The sequence below is a fragment of the Nyctereutes procyonoides genome, unplaced genomic scaffold, assembly GCF_905146905.1.
Source record: "Nyctereutes procyonoides isolate TBG_1078 unplaced genomic scaffold, NYPRO_anot_genome, whole genome shotgun sequence".
Taxonomy (NCBI): Eukaryota; Metazoa; Chordata; class Mammalia; order Carnivora; family Canidae; genus Nyctereutes; species Nyctereutes procyonoides.
Genome location: NW_026575142.1, coordinates 59,651,538 through 59,666,919, shown reverse-complemented (window position 1 = coordinate 59,666,919; position 15,382 = coordinate 59,651,538). Strand labels below are relative to the sequence as shown.

General features: G+C 33.9%; 1 protein-coding gene across 1 annotated transcript in view; it reads right to left on the bottom strand.

Annotated features, from left to right (window-relative positions):
- Window positions 1-248: 248 nt before the first annotated feature.
- The window catches only part of LOC129498468 (uncharacterized), a 173,317-nt gene continuing 158,183 nt past the window's right edge, over window positions 249-15,382 (bottom strand). Inside the window, 1 exon segment of the mRNA XM_055307771.1 lies at window positions 249-419. Within this exon segment, the coding sequence (XP_055163746.1) occupies window positions 249-419 (171 nt within the window).

The following is a 15,382-nucleotide window of genomic DNA, read 5'->3' as shown; positions in this document are numbered from 1 at the left end:
CATATTTCGCATGGAGTTCATACAATTTATGCCAGCCATCTCTTTACCTTTGAGATATGTTCTGGCACCTACTTGTTGACTTCTTTTTCTGTGATGAAAGAAGAGAATATAGGAAGAGAGTGAGGATCAAAGCAAATAAAAAATCATACAGTGGGTCTCACAATCCACACTCTTATTTTGGCTCAATGATTAGGATTTGCATGTCTAGGGATCCTTGTTGCCATCTTTACTTCAAACTCTTACTCCTTCTACAGCTTGCTCTTGTCACTATTGAGGAGAACTGCAATACAGGAGTGACCAAGAGTCTGAGGCAAGACCCCTGGCTGCTGAGTTGTACAACTTGTGACCTGACTATTCTTTGGCAAGTCCAGCCTCTGTGACAGCTTTGTGTATTTGAAACCAAAAGAATATAACGGTATCTGCATTATAGAAAACATGTAAGAATTACAAGGATTGACACATGAAAAGAATTTAGATCTGCCTATAGTGAGCACTCTTACAATTTTATTTATTTATTGAATAATTTATTTATTCATTCATTTATTAATGAGAGAGACTGAGAAAGACAGAGGGAGAAGTAGGCTCCATGCAGGGAGCCCCTATGTGGGACTCAGTCCCAGGAATGCAGGATCACATCAACAATTTTAACTATTATTTTCAGTAGAGAAAAATAGACGTTGCTGCCATTTTTGTATTTATTTTGTCTAATTGCATGCAGTGTTATGAAAATAAGAAAAAAAATACTCTTCCAGGTAACACCTCCATCTATAGTGCGATACCCTGTCAAATTTTCATTTAAATATCTATCTAGCTTTGGCTAAAAATGAATTGGCTAATACTTAATAGGTGCTATTTTTACCAAAGAGCTGTACAATGACAATTTTTGCACTTTATCTTAGTTATGAAATCCCATTCATTTGTTGAATCAAAATATCTATATTGAATATTCACTACATTCCAGAAATTATTCTGTGCTCTGTGAATATAAACATGCCTAAGTGGCCTGTGCTTGATGTGAGTCATTATCTAGCAGAGAAAAGAGACGATCATAAAGCTAAATAAAATAAAACATAATAAGCATTCTTGTGTTATGACCAAAGTAATACCAGAATATAAAATAAGGGAAATTTAAGTCTACAATAGAGGAAAAAGGAATCAGTACAATATGGAAAAATCATTACAGATGCAAGGGTTTTCAAGGCTAAGGGAAAAAGCAAAAGTGAATACAATAAAAAAGGTATATATAGTGATAAGAAATATGAGTAAGAAAGTAAATTAGTACAGTGTCTGGGATACCATGAAAAAAGACTTTCACCACTATTTCTAGCTGAAGGAGAATTGAAAAAGACCACCAAAGAAATAGATTATATCATTAACATTAAATCATGCTGTTAATTACAAGACTTATATTCTAATTATTTTAACATAATGACTGTTTAAAGTATGTTATTTATATGATTAAAATACATTAAATTTGTACTACAAAATGTATAAAAGCATCTGATCAATAAAATAGTTTCTTTAAGTCTCAGGAAGTTTTGCAACTATGCATGCCCTAAGAATTTGGCAACGAATAGGAGGTGAAGCTTGAGGACTTACCTTTGTTCTGAAAAATTATATCACAACTGTAATACTACATTACCTTTTAATCTGGAGTCCTATCTTGTTTCTGCTTAATATCCATTTTTAAGATAATAGGGTAAACATATTACTTGTGTCACAAAAAAGATACATTGAAAGATAGCTAAAATAAAATATTCTCCAAAATTTCATTTCAAAGCCATTAATCATGTAGCATACATAGTTCAGTTCTGTAGCTTTGACCTTGTACACAGTCATGATCCAGGTTAAGACTGCTTCTGAGGGATCCCTGGGTGGCGCAACGGTTTGGCGCCTGCCTTTGGCCCAGGGCGCGATCCTGGAGACCCGGGATCGAATCCCACGTCGGGCTCCCGGTGCATGGAGCCTGCTTCTCCCTCTGCCTGTGTCTCTGCCTCTCTCTCTCTCTCTCTCTGTGACTATCATAAATAAATAAAAATTAAAAAAAAAAAAGACTGCTTCTGAGATGGAGTCATGCTCCATGAGTTCCTCCAAAATTCATATTTCCTCTTGTGTCATGTGGTGAAGCTGGTTAAGAGGTATATTGTAATTCACTATGCTATTTTTTGCAGCATTTCTGTAAGGTTGCTACTAGTTCAAAATAAAAATGAAAACATTTATGTAAATATTACTGCTACGTATACTTCAAAATTAGAGACTCATTTTTTGAAAATTTTAAGAATATGTTTCAAACAAAATACTCAGAGACTAGATAACAAAAAGTGATGACAGCAATAACAATCAAGGAAGGTCCAAGATGAAAGCATAGGAAGCCACTGACATTACCACTTTCCATAGACACAACAAACCTATACCTGCATATAGAGCAATTCTTTCTGAAAAAGAACTGAGGGGTAATTCCATAGTTCCTGCATACCAAAATATAGAGGAACCACATAGAAAATGACAGGAGAAAGATACATAACAAGAATACCATCCCTCATTCTGTGACACACATTGGGGGGGAAAGATAGCACTGAGGGCTATGGGATATACCCTGGAAGAAAAAAATACAGAAAAAAATACAAATGATTTAAGGGGCAACTAAGCTGTAAGAGAAGACCTATTTACTAACACTGAAGAATTTGCCAAATGGTGGGGGAACTGCTGGAATTTTCTCTGGGATGACAGTGCTGGTTGGTGTTATTGCTTGCATTCCCCCACCACCTTCATAGCACAGATGGAAGTAGGTCTGGGTATACTCTTACTGACCTACTGCCTCAATGAGTCACAGATCCCTAAACCATACCAGCTCTAGCCATTCCCTCCTCATTTATACTGCTATGCTCTGGCATTCCACCAAGTTGGCTCCAATGCAGTACATAACAAGACATCCCAGATATTTCACTAAGATGACACAGATGCAAAGCATCCAAGGACAAATTGAGCTCATCCCAACAGAGTCCCCTGAACAGAGTGCCTCAGGAGTCACCAGCCCATGCATGCCCATTTAGCTCCAGCCATCCACAGGGATGGCTTTGGTAACATCTAGCCTATACCTACTTGAATACCCTAGAACTCACAGTCTGTGCCTGCTGCAGCTTCAGCCAGTGCCACCTGGTATATGTAGTCTACACAGGGGACATTCCTACATAAGTCCCTTCAAGACTGACAAAGGTAGCTGTTTCTCCTAATCTACAGAAACAAAATTGGGAGACAGAAATATGCTATAAATGAAAGATCAAAACAAGACTTCAGAAAAAGACCTAAATAAAGGTAAGCAATCTACCTGATAAAGAGTTCAAATTATGTTTATAAGGATGCTTACCAGACTTGAGAGAAAAGTAGATGAACTCCATAAGAAAACTTTAACAAAGAGATAATAAAGAACTAATCAGAGTTGAATAAAATAAATGAATTGAAAAATACGCTAGAAAGGACACCTGGATGGCTCAGCAGTTGAGCATCTGGCTTTGGCTCAGGGTGTGATCCTGGAGTCCTGGGATTGAGTTCTGCATTGGGTTCCCTGCATGGAGCCTGCTTCTCCCCCTGCCTGTGTCTCTGCTCCTCTCGGTGTGTCTCTCATGATTAATAAATAAAATATTTTAAAAAAGAAAAAAACAGTAGGATGGATCAGCAAGCTAAAAGCGTAGTGGACACCACCCAAACTCAACAGCAAGAAAGAAAAAAAGAAAATGTTAAGGGACCTTTAGTACAGCAAGCATACTAAAATTTGCATTATAGGGGTCCCAGAAGAAGAGAGAAAGGAACAGAACACTTATTTGAAGAAATAAAAGGTGAAAACTTCCCTAATCTGGGGGAAAGAAACACACCCAAATCCAGGAAGCAAAGGAAGTCCCTACCAAGTTGAACTCCTAAAGGGCCAAACCAAGATATATAATTAAAATAACAAAAAGTAGTGATGAAGAGAAAAATTTTAAAGCAGTAAAAGAAAGACAACTAGCTATATACTGGAGAAAGCCCATAAGGCTACTAGCAGAATTTTTGCAGGCCAGAAAAGAATGGCATGATATATTCAAAGCTGAAAAGAGATAAATAAAACACTTAAAACCAAAACATTCTACTTAGTAATTTTATCATTCAGAATAGAAGGAAAGAGTTCCTCAGACACACACACACACACACACACACACAAGTTGGACTTATTGGAAATGGAACAGAATGGAAAAGGTTATAACTGGGACTAAGAAAGTTATGAAAAGAAAAAAATTATACTGGTAAAAGCAAATATATAATAAAGGTAGTAATCACTTTTAAAGCTAGTATGAAGGTTTAAAAGACAATAGTAGTACAGTCAATTATAGCTACAAAAATTAGGAGATTCGCAAAACAGAAATTACATGTGGAGGGGAGTAAGAATGAGTTTGACCTTAATGACAAATTGGACAATCTAGAAGAAATGGATACATTCATTGAAACATCCAATTTTCTAAGGCTGAATCAGGAAGACAATCTGAAGAGATTGATAACTAGTAATAAGAACATAAGTAATAAAACTTAATCAGTAATAAATAAATTCCCAGCAAATGGAAGTCAAGGACCAGATGGTTTCACAGGCAAATTCTACCAAATATTTTAGAAAAAGTAAATACCAATTCTAGAATTATCTTTCTCCCCTCTCCACCCAAAAGGAGGAGATATTCTTCCAAATTCATTCTACAAGGCTGGCATTACGCTGATACTGAAACTAGAAAAAGATGCACTATAAAAATCCCCACAGGACAATATTCCTGGTAAACATAGATGCAAACATCCTCAACAAAATATAAGCAAACCAAATTCAACAATACATTAAAAGGATCATTCACCATTATCAAGGGGGTTTTATTCTAGGGATACAAGGATGGTTTAACATCTGCAAATTAATGTGGCACACTACGTTAACAAAACAAAGGATAAAATCATGTTTGTCTCAATAAATACAGAAAAATGACAAAATTCAGTGTCTGTTCAGGATCCAAACTCTCAAGTGGCCATATAGTAAACATACCTCAAAATAATAAACCAACATCATGCTGAATGGTGAAAATCTGAAAGCTTTTCCTCCAAAGTCAGAAGAAAGACAAGGATGTCCCCTTTCACCATTTGTTTTCAACATAGGCCTGGAAGCAATTAGAAAACGAAAATTCATACAAACTGATGCCATGATACTTTATATAGAAAGCCCTGAAGATTCCACCAAAAAGCTTAGAATACATAAATTTAGTAAAGTTGTATAATATAAAATATACAGAAATTTGTTGTATTTCTATATACTAATAACAAAGTAGAAGAAAGTAAGAAAACAATTATATTTACAATTGGACCAAAAGAATAAAATACCTAGGAACAAACTACACCAAGAAATTAAAGACTTGTACTCTGAAAAGTATAGGACATTAAAGAAAAAAATTACAACACAAATAAATGGTAAGATATATTATTTTTTTGAATCAGAAAAATTAATACTGTTAAAATGTCTTCCTACTCAAAGCAATCTATAGATTCTTTGATAAGGATTATCAAACCATTAATAGTTCTTTTTACAGAAGTAGAATAAGTAATCCTAAAAATTATATGGAACCACAAAACCTCAAAGAGTTAAAGCACTCTTGAGAATGAAGACAACACCTGTAATAATCAAAATAGTACGGGTCTGGCACAAAAATATACACAGATCAATAGAGTAGAGAGCCAGAAATAAACCCCCACTTATATGGTCAATTAATCTATGACAAAGAAAGCAAGAATATACAATGGGATAAATACAATCACTTCAATAAAGGGTGTTGGGAAAACTGGACAACTACATAAACTAGACAAGTTTCTCGTATCATACGCACAAATAAAATGGATTCAAAACTGAAATACAAGATGTAAAATCATAAAACCCCTAAAAGGAAGCATAAGCAGTAATCTTTTTAGATTGGCCTTAGAATCATTCTTCTGGATCTGTCTTCAGGCAAGGAAAATTTTTTAAAAAGTAAAAATACAGATATAAGACTACATAAAACTAAAAAGCTTTTGAAGAGAGAAGGAAACCTGAATGAGAGAACATATTTGCAAATGATGTATCTAAAAAGAAGCTAAGGTCCAAAATACATGAAACGTGTTTACAACTCAACACACAAAAACATTTGATTAACAAATGGGTAGAGGACCTATGTAAACATTTTTCCAAAAAGACCTACAAATGACCAACAGACACATGAAAAGATTCTCAACATTACTAAGCAAGGAAATGAAGATCAAAACCATAATGAGATATCAACCCACACCTGTTAGAAATGGCTATATAAAAAAGACAAATAACAAATGTTGATGAAAATGTGGAGAAAAAGAAGGAAACCTTGTGTACTGTTGTTAGGAATTTACATGGGTGCAGCTGCTGTGGGCAATAGTATGGAGGTCCCTCAAAACTTAAAAATAGAAATACCATATGACCCGGTCATTACACTTTTGGGCATTTACCTGAAGAAACAAAATCAGTAAGTCGAAAACATATATGCGCCGCTATGTTTATTGCAGCATTATTTACAATAGAAAAGATATGGAAGCAACCTAAATGCCCATCAATAGATAAATGCATAAAGAAGATACTGTGTATTTATACAATGGAATATTACCATAAGAAAGAATGAAATCTTGCTATTTGTGACAACATGGATTGGTCTAGACGGTATTATAGTGGGAGAAAAATATCAGAGAAAGCAATACTGTATGATTTCACTTATATTTGAAATCTAAAAAAAAAAAAACAAAAATACAAAAAGAGACTCACAAATACTGAGAACACACTGATTGTTGCCAGTGGACGGTGGGGAAATTGGTGAAATAGGTAAAGAAGAGGTACAGACTTCTAGTTTTTCAACAATTGACAGGGATGGAAAGTAAAAATATAGTAAATAATATTGTAATACCTTTGTAAGATGGTAACAGTGATGATTGTGGTGAGCATTTCATAATGTGTATGATTATTGAATCACTGTTGTATACCTGGAAGTAATATTGTATGTCAACTATATTTCATAAGTAACTTAAAACATTTTGATGCATGACTTATTTAAATTTTTATTAAATAATTTACTGTTTTATAAAGCTATTTTCACTGGATAAATTCAATATTACTAGCTACATTAAAATTAGATTTTATAAAGTCAAAGAAAAATCTAAATTTATTAATATAATATAATCTTATTAATTTTAAATATTATAAATTTATTAATGTAGTATAAAACTGGGTAAGATAAACTTAGATATAAAATATTGGTATCTATACACACATATAAAACATTTAACCTATTTATATGGAGCACATATTACAAATGAAATATAATTTTTCATATCAAATATAGACTTCACATTAACATTTTAATAATATCAATGTATAATATAATGTCATATGACAAAATATTTGACATGTGACACTACTTTCATCATTTAGGAAGAACACTTGACTTGCTGATCAGAATAAAAACTTTTCTCTCTGTAGATAATAAAACATGTTACTTAAAAAGTTATCTCAATAATTATATATAACAGAAAGACCAAAAGATTTTGTGTCTTCCATCTGATGTGATTGCTCAAGTGAAATGATTGGCTAGAAAACAATAACTGATACTTGCTAGAGATTTTATTCTTTCCTTCAGCTAATCATCTGGCTTATCATCAAAAGACATCAGTTCTTAAGGAGACTATTTGGCTAGTCCAGTCCCCATATATTTATATGGTGACACTCACCACTGAGTCAGATGTACATAACCAATTTAAATAGAAAATGGTCAAATCACCGGTGATAATTCAACTATAAGTACCCTGGGGAAATTTGCACACTCCTTAAGAAAAAAGATTCTTAGCTTCCTTTGTAGAGACACTTCCAATTAATACAGTTGAGCATTGAAACTGATATTTTAGTAGCCAGGCACTAATTAACTTGTGAGTAGCTTCAGTAGAGATTAAAGAATCAAGAAAATAACTTTATGATAATGTTTAGGTTATTTCTAGTTTTTTTTTTCTATTACAAATATTGAAAACGTTCCCCATTCCAGAAGTTATTAGAGAAAAATATAACCTGCATAGTCACACACTTGATAGAGATTTTATTCATTTCTAATCATCTATTGTTTCTGATCAAATTTAGACAGTTCTTTTCCTTGTTCTTGAATACCAAGGTGATTACTTTTTTAATCTCTGCAAATATATTTTCAGTTATTGTATTCTTCTGTTTCATATATTCAGAGAATAACAGCAATCATTAAGGCTCAGTTTGATTTGGTTTTCTGTCATAAGTGTCAGGTATAAAAAATACTTTACGGCATAGCTATAAAGTGTGTCAATATGATTAAAGTAGCAGTTGTTTTTGCTATAAATAGTATTCTGTAGCAGCTCACGAGCTCTGCAAATGACATTTACTCTACTAAAGTAATAAAAAGAATAATCATGAGGTGGAAAATTTACATCTCATAAGAAAAAAAGGTAAATTCTAAATTAATTTAGTGTTGAAACTTTCTACCTTCTTTTTTTCTATTAAAAAATGTATTTGCTATAACGGAGGTTGCTATCTAAGAGACTAGTATTCAAAAAGTGCCTCTGCGCCTACTTAGCTGTCTCAGCACTTTAGTACTAAAGTTAAAAATAAAAAGTAATAAAAAGCAAATGAGATTGTTCCATAGGTGCAGTTGGTCACTGTTACAGAACTATAAAATGTATTAGCAGTATTGTTCACAAAGAATTTCTAGCTCTGGACATTTTTTTACAAGTATTCCCACTCCTCAATATCTGATGATTTGCTGGTTCTGTAAATCAATCAGGTTTAGCATTACAGAGATCAGTGTTAGAAATGTTTCCATGTTACTGAAAAGGTCCTAAGTAGATTGGAATCATGTTGATCTAGATAAAAGAAAAAAAAAATCTGGTCAAGGGGTTTAGAATCTTTGATTACTTGTTGATGATGTTTTATTTCTGCAATGCAAAAAATTTCATGTACAATGCTGATTCCACCTACACTGAGACAAGAACTTCATCTAATTGGAAGTCATTCCCTCTGAAATTTTTTCTAACCTTAGGTTAACAGTTTCATATACTAAGAACTACAGAGATTAAAAAACAACCTCAAAGGGATCCCTGGGTGGCGCAGCGGTTTAGCGCCTGCCTTTGGCCCAGGGCGTGATCCTGGAGCCCCAGGATCGAATCCCACGTCGGGCTTCCGGTGCATGGAGCCTGCTTCTCCCTTTGCCTGTGTCTCTGCCTCTCTCTCTCTCTCTCTCTCTCTCTCTCTCTATGTGTGACTATCATAAATAAATAAAAAAAAAATAAAAAAAACAACCCCAAGTATCTGATTACAAATAGATTTTATATTGGTCTTCAATTTGATGCTTATTTTTCTGGTAGCTAAAGTAAAATAAAGTTATCCTAGTTAACAAAAAGAAAAAAATAAAATCTTACAGAGAAAAATCATCTGCAGACATATTTTTTCCTCTGAATTCAACCAGGTTTGTATTTCTTTTCAATGAAAAGAATAATTTATCATGCAAACCCTTTTATAAGAAATATTGGATAATATTAAATGAAGGTCTTTAAAGTTTTAAAATAGGCAGAGAAACAATGATACATGGACATTTATTTTTTTAATAATACATTTATTTTTTATTGGTGTTCAATTTGCCAACATACAGAATAACACCCAGTGCTCATCCCATCAAGTGCCCCCCTCAGTGCCCATCACCCATTCACCCCCACCCCCGCCCTCCTCCCCTTCCACCACCCCTAGTTCGTTTCCCAGAGTTAGGATACATGGACATTTAAATATGTGGAAGCATTTTAATAGAGCACTGATATTTTATACATTTTGACTGAATTGTAGGAAAATAAATTAGAAAACCTCAAAATAACAATATTTTTAGCATTCATTCCTAAATGAAAGATTCTGTAAGACTTCTTAAAGATAAATTATCAGATATTCATGATGGAATTATTGATACATCTGCATGATAAGTACCATCTGAAAAAGTAACCTGATTTACATTTCTCATCTACTAGAAGTGAAGAAGAAAAGGAATATATATGAATATGTATATGCAAAGGTTATAGGACAGACCACAAGATCAACACCACTTCTGATACCAGTTGCAGATTCAGTGGCTGCCAAGATCACTCTTTGCTTTATTAATTTGCTGGAAGCATTCACAGAACTCATGGAAAACAGTCAGACTCACACCTACAATGTGATACAGTGAAAGGATACATTCAAATCAGTCAAGAGAAGAGACCCACTGGCAAAGTCTAAAAGGTTGCAAGCATGGAGTTTCCAATTGTCCTCTTCTGCCAGCAACCTTGTGTGACATTATGTGTGCAGTTTTGGCAACCAGGGAAGCTCACTCAAGACTCGTGATGTCTAGAGTCTTTAGCCAGGCTCCATCACATAGATATGACTAACTGCCCACATTGCTAACCTCCTTTTCCAGGCCCTCCAGCAGTACAGCTGATGCCATAAGACCCAAAACTCTTACTAAAAATCACAATGTTAGACAACCTAGAGTGTCCAAGACCCTCAAGTAAACACTTATCAGACAGGACATTCCCAAACATTAGTGATTACCTCACAGGAGCTGTGCGCAAAAGCCAGACATCCTCTTGTGTAGGTCTAAATTCTTTACTACATAGTATGCATGCATGATGTTTTAAATATAAAATTACTGTAAAGCTTCAAATTTCTCAAAGATTTGGGCCATATAGTATGCAGACTCTATCGTTGATTTCCAATAAATTTAGGGCCCATGTACCAATAGCCTGCTTTAATAACTGAAAAGATTTACACTTTTCTGTGAAGTTGAGGACATGTGTTTCAATATAACTCAACTGATGGAACTTAGAACCTGGACAATCTTTATCAGCCTAACTTAGTTGTCTATTTTGGTAAATGCTTGTCCAGAAAATAAGTCCACAAACCAATAAATAACTTTAAAATTTGCTTCAGCAAATTCTTTAAAACAACTTATCTAGGCAAATAGTTTACTCATCTGAGCAACAGTTGCCCTGTTGGGCAATAAATTATGCACAAAACAAAACTGCTGTCTTTTCAAAAAATACATTGCTCACTAAGACTCCTTTCTTCCTATTTTCACTAATGCTAAGCTTATAAACTAAATTATTTGTATTAAAAATAATTTAAAATAAAAAAGGAAAATTCCAAACATCCAATGGTCTGCATTTTAACTGGGATGAGAAAGCTTCCAAATCTATTCAGATTGCAAAATAGTTGTGCCACCAAGGCAAAGAAAAAGTATGTGAACTTAATTCTTTTTCACATTCCCCAAACAATAAATTGACCCTAATGTTTTTTCCCAACATATCCCTTTCCATATCCTATACACTTTCATTGCTCTCTGCCTCTACCTTCCTATCTGATCTAATTTACCTACCATATTGACCATCCAGAAAGAAACTTCCAATGCTTAATTGCCTGTTAAAATTAAGCCATAATTAGAATTGAGCAAGCCCCTTACAGCTTATTTTAAGACCTCATCCTGGTAATAGGTGAAAGCTATTGTTAAAATCCTAAAGCCAAAAAGATAAGCAGAAATTTACACAAGAATTTAGAGTAGTTCTAAGAATGGATCTCATGTGCACATAATGGCTGGCAAATGCAGAAAAGGAAGATCCTAAGACTAATTTAAGAGACCCCATTTTGCATAGGGAACTAGAGTGGTTTCAAAAAGCTGAAAATGTTTAATAATATCTTTGAAATCTCTCTCACGAAAATAGATAATATTTTAATACAGTCCTGCAAGCAAAGAGAAGACAATCCTTAGACGACTTTAGGAATAGGGTAACACCCATTGTATAAATTCTCAAAGAGATGTGTACAATCTTTGTCTTCATGTTTTTGGGCTAGCATTAAGCCAAAAATAGAAAAATTAAACTTCCACAAACCTGTAACAGGAAATTGTCCTACTGCCAGACCTCCAACACTGAAAATTTAGAGTAAAAGTAGAATGAAACTCAGGAAAAACTGCTGCTGATAGCTTTACAAACAAAAAAAAAAAAAATAGTGGGTTCCTTCCAGTCATCACATACTGGCAAAGAGAGCCTTTTATAAAAGACACCTACAGGAAGCACAATCAGAAAACAATACTGGGCAAGCAATTATCCCGTGATCACTAAAACAATAGAAAAATAAACAGCTGATCAATAAAGGTAATCTGAATGAGAACTGAGTGCCTGATTTTCTACTTTACCCTTAAATAATCTTAGAAATATTCATCTAAATATTAAATAACAAGCCTACAAATTTTTGATAGATGAAGTACGGAATATGAACCTCAAACACCGGTCACTGTTACACAAATTGTGCCTGAGTCTGTTTTTAATAACCCACAGATACTTCCCACTCCCCAGTCTAGAATCTTTATACTGGTGTCCTTTTGCAACAAGAGAGTAAATATATTCCTTTTTTTGAAAACTCAACAATGTATTGAGATAGTTATGTCTCTAGAGTTTACTATGACACTGTCCTATTTTTCAAATCATTTAGTCAAGACCCTGTGGGCTGTTAGATTTTCCTTCAATTCTAGTATTATCCAAGTATGTAACTGACCTCAGGATGTTTTAAGTATGACAGGACCTCTAAGATTGATTACAACTACCTACCTTCTTTTTCATCTCAGAACAAATATTAAGGGACACCTGGGTGGCTCAGCAGTTGAGCGTCTACCTTTGGCTCAGGGCATGATCCCAGTTTGGGGATCGAGTCCCATATTGGGCTCCCTGCATGGAGTCTGCTTCTCCCTCTGCTTATTTCTGCCTTTCTCTCTGTGTCTTTCATGAATAAATAAATAAATCTTAAAAAAAAGAAAGAATATTAAACTTCCAAATTTATGTTTTAATATTATAGAAAATAAATTCCCTAGGATATGTTTTATGCTTAGGAGGTAAATTCTTATATCTCTTTATTCTTCAAACATATTCACCCAACTTCCCTTTACTACCAAAAGAAGAGAGAACTCACAAATGTCCTAGCATATTTTTGATAACTGTCCATATCTCAAGTACATTTATTAAAATTGCCTTCCCTAGAAAATATTGTGTTCGAGGGGCCATAGTCTATGACATAAACAGGAAAATGTCAGGCATTATACAACACAAGAAATTTGAACTCACCCCTAGGATAGGTCTCCTTAGCAGAGACAAACCTCAGTTGAGATTGCAAAACTCCTGTCATTCACTGAGCTTGCTAAGTATTTGGAAATAATAGAGCTACTATGTTTGCTATTAGCAGCAATGCTTTGGGGTTAGGCCATGAATTTGGATAATATAGAAACCACAAGATTTCTTGATTTCAGAAGAAACTTCATTAAGAATAAAGATATTTTAAGTGCTCTATTGTCTTTATCTATAAAGATAAAGCCCTATACACAAAGGAGTAATAGCCAGAGAATGCCTTAGCTGATCTTTATACTAGAACGGCAGCAATCACCAAGACCTAGCCAGATAATACTCCAAAGTGCTCTTTGGAGAGTATCAAAGAATCCATTATGGTTCAGCAATCTTCTCCAAAATCAGAAAAGAAATATTTGGAAAAATACAGTTGTAAATAACATAATCTCTGGAAATTTTAGGATGTATTTAATGACACCAGAAGGCATCAAATGGAATCTTGCAAAAAAAAAAAAAATTACAGTGAATTACCACCACAGCCAAAACAAAGTGCTAGTAGTATGCTCAATCACACTCGGCAATTTGCAAAAATAGCTGAAGACATTCCCGGTATGTCTAATACGTAACCAAGATAATTTTGATAAAAGTGCACAGGCATACCATGGAAAGAGTCCAAACTGCAGGATTCTTTTAAATATCCCCCAGATAGATTTTGTACCGCCACCACCGTGATGAATTTTGAAAAAAAAAAAAAATCCTAATTATAATTTCATTATTCTCAAGATGGATGGCAGTTTCACTTTGCTGGACAGCTATGGCTATGTTGCTAGCAAAAATATAGTTATATTTTTATTATGACAAAAAAGCACATGACTAAGTTTGTCATAATAATTTTTAGTGTTTAGTTCAATAATGTCAAATATATTCCCATTGCTGTGCAATAGATCACTAGAACTTTTTTCATTTTGCAACATTTAAACTCTTTACTCATGAGACATAAATTCCCCCCAGTGCTTGCAGACACTTTTCTACTCTGCTTCCTTCATTGCTTTACATATTTCATATGAATAGACTCATACAATATTTGTCCTCTGTTACTGGCTCATTTCATTTAACATATAGCCCTTAAATTTCATCTATGTTGTTGCATGTGACAGGACCTCTTTCTTTCTTAAGGCTGCATAATTCATTTTATGTATCTATTTTCTTTACCCATTCATCTGTTGATGGATATTTGTGTATTTTCCAGCTGTATGCAAATAGCTGTTTGAGATCCTGCTTTGAGTTCTTTTGGGTACTCAGAAGTTGGATTACTGGAGTGTATGGTAATTTTATTTTACACTTTTTAAGGAAACTCCATACTGTTATCTGTATGATTGTAATGTTTTACATCCCCAGTAGTGTACAAGGGTTCCAACTTGTCCTCATCCTTGACACATGTTATTTTCTGTTCTTTTGATAGCTGCCATCCTTTGTATGTGATGTAATATCTCATTGTGATTTTGACTTACAAATCCCTAATGATTAGTAATAAGGAGCATCTTGACATTGCTTATTGGCCATTAGTAAACCTTCTTGGGAGAACTCTTTAAGTATTTTTCCTATTTTTTAAATTGCGTTATTTGTTTTTTTGTAGTTGAGTTGTAGAAGTTCTTTGTATATTCCTAACATTAACCCCTTTGGGTAACCCCATTCGTCTATTTTATTTATTATTTTCTTGTCTATATTGCCAACTGACCCAACAAATAATTGCACAGATCATGAAAAACTGATGCTACAACTTAAAACTTGGTATGCCATTACACAGTGCAGATCTGGATTGATCATGCCTCCAAACAGTAATGGTCTATCATCCAGCTTCATATATGCTTTAGCATACCTAAAATAAGTATATACCTGTGTCTGGACTCTATCATGTTTCATTTCTCTACTACTGACTTACAGTTGTACTAATAGCACACTTACTAAAAAGCTATTGTATTTTTTGAGTCATCTTTAAGATGTTAATCATTCTGTAATCTTTTTAAATAACTTTGGCTTTGTTAAATTTTTACAGTTTTTTTACTTTTTAAAATTTTCTATGTTTAACTTTATTCTTCTTTATTTTTTTTCTGTTTTTGTTTTTTTTCCCCCCAGCTTCTTATCAGGCAAAATTAGACCTTTGATTTTCAGCCTTTTAATATTTCAA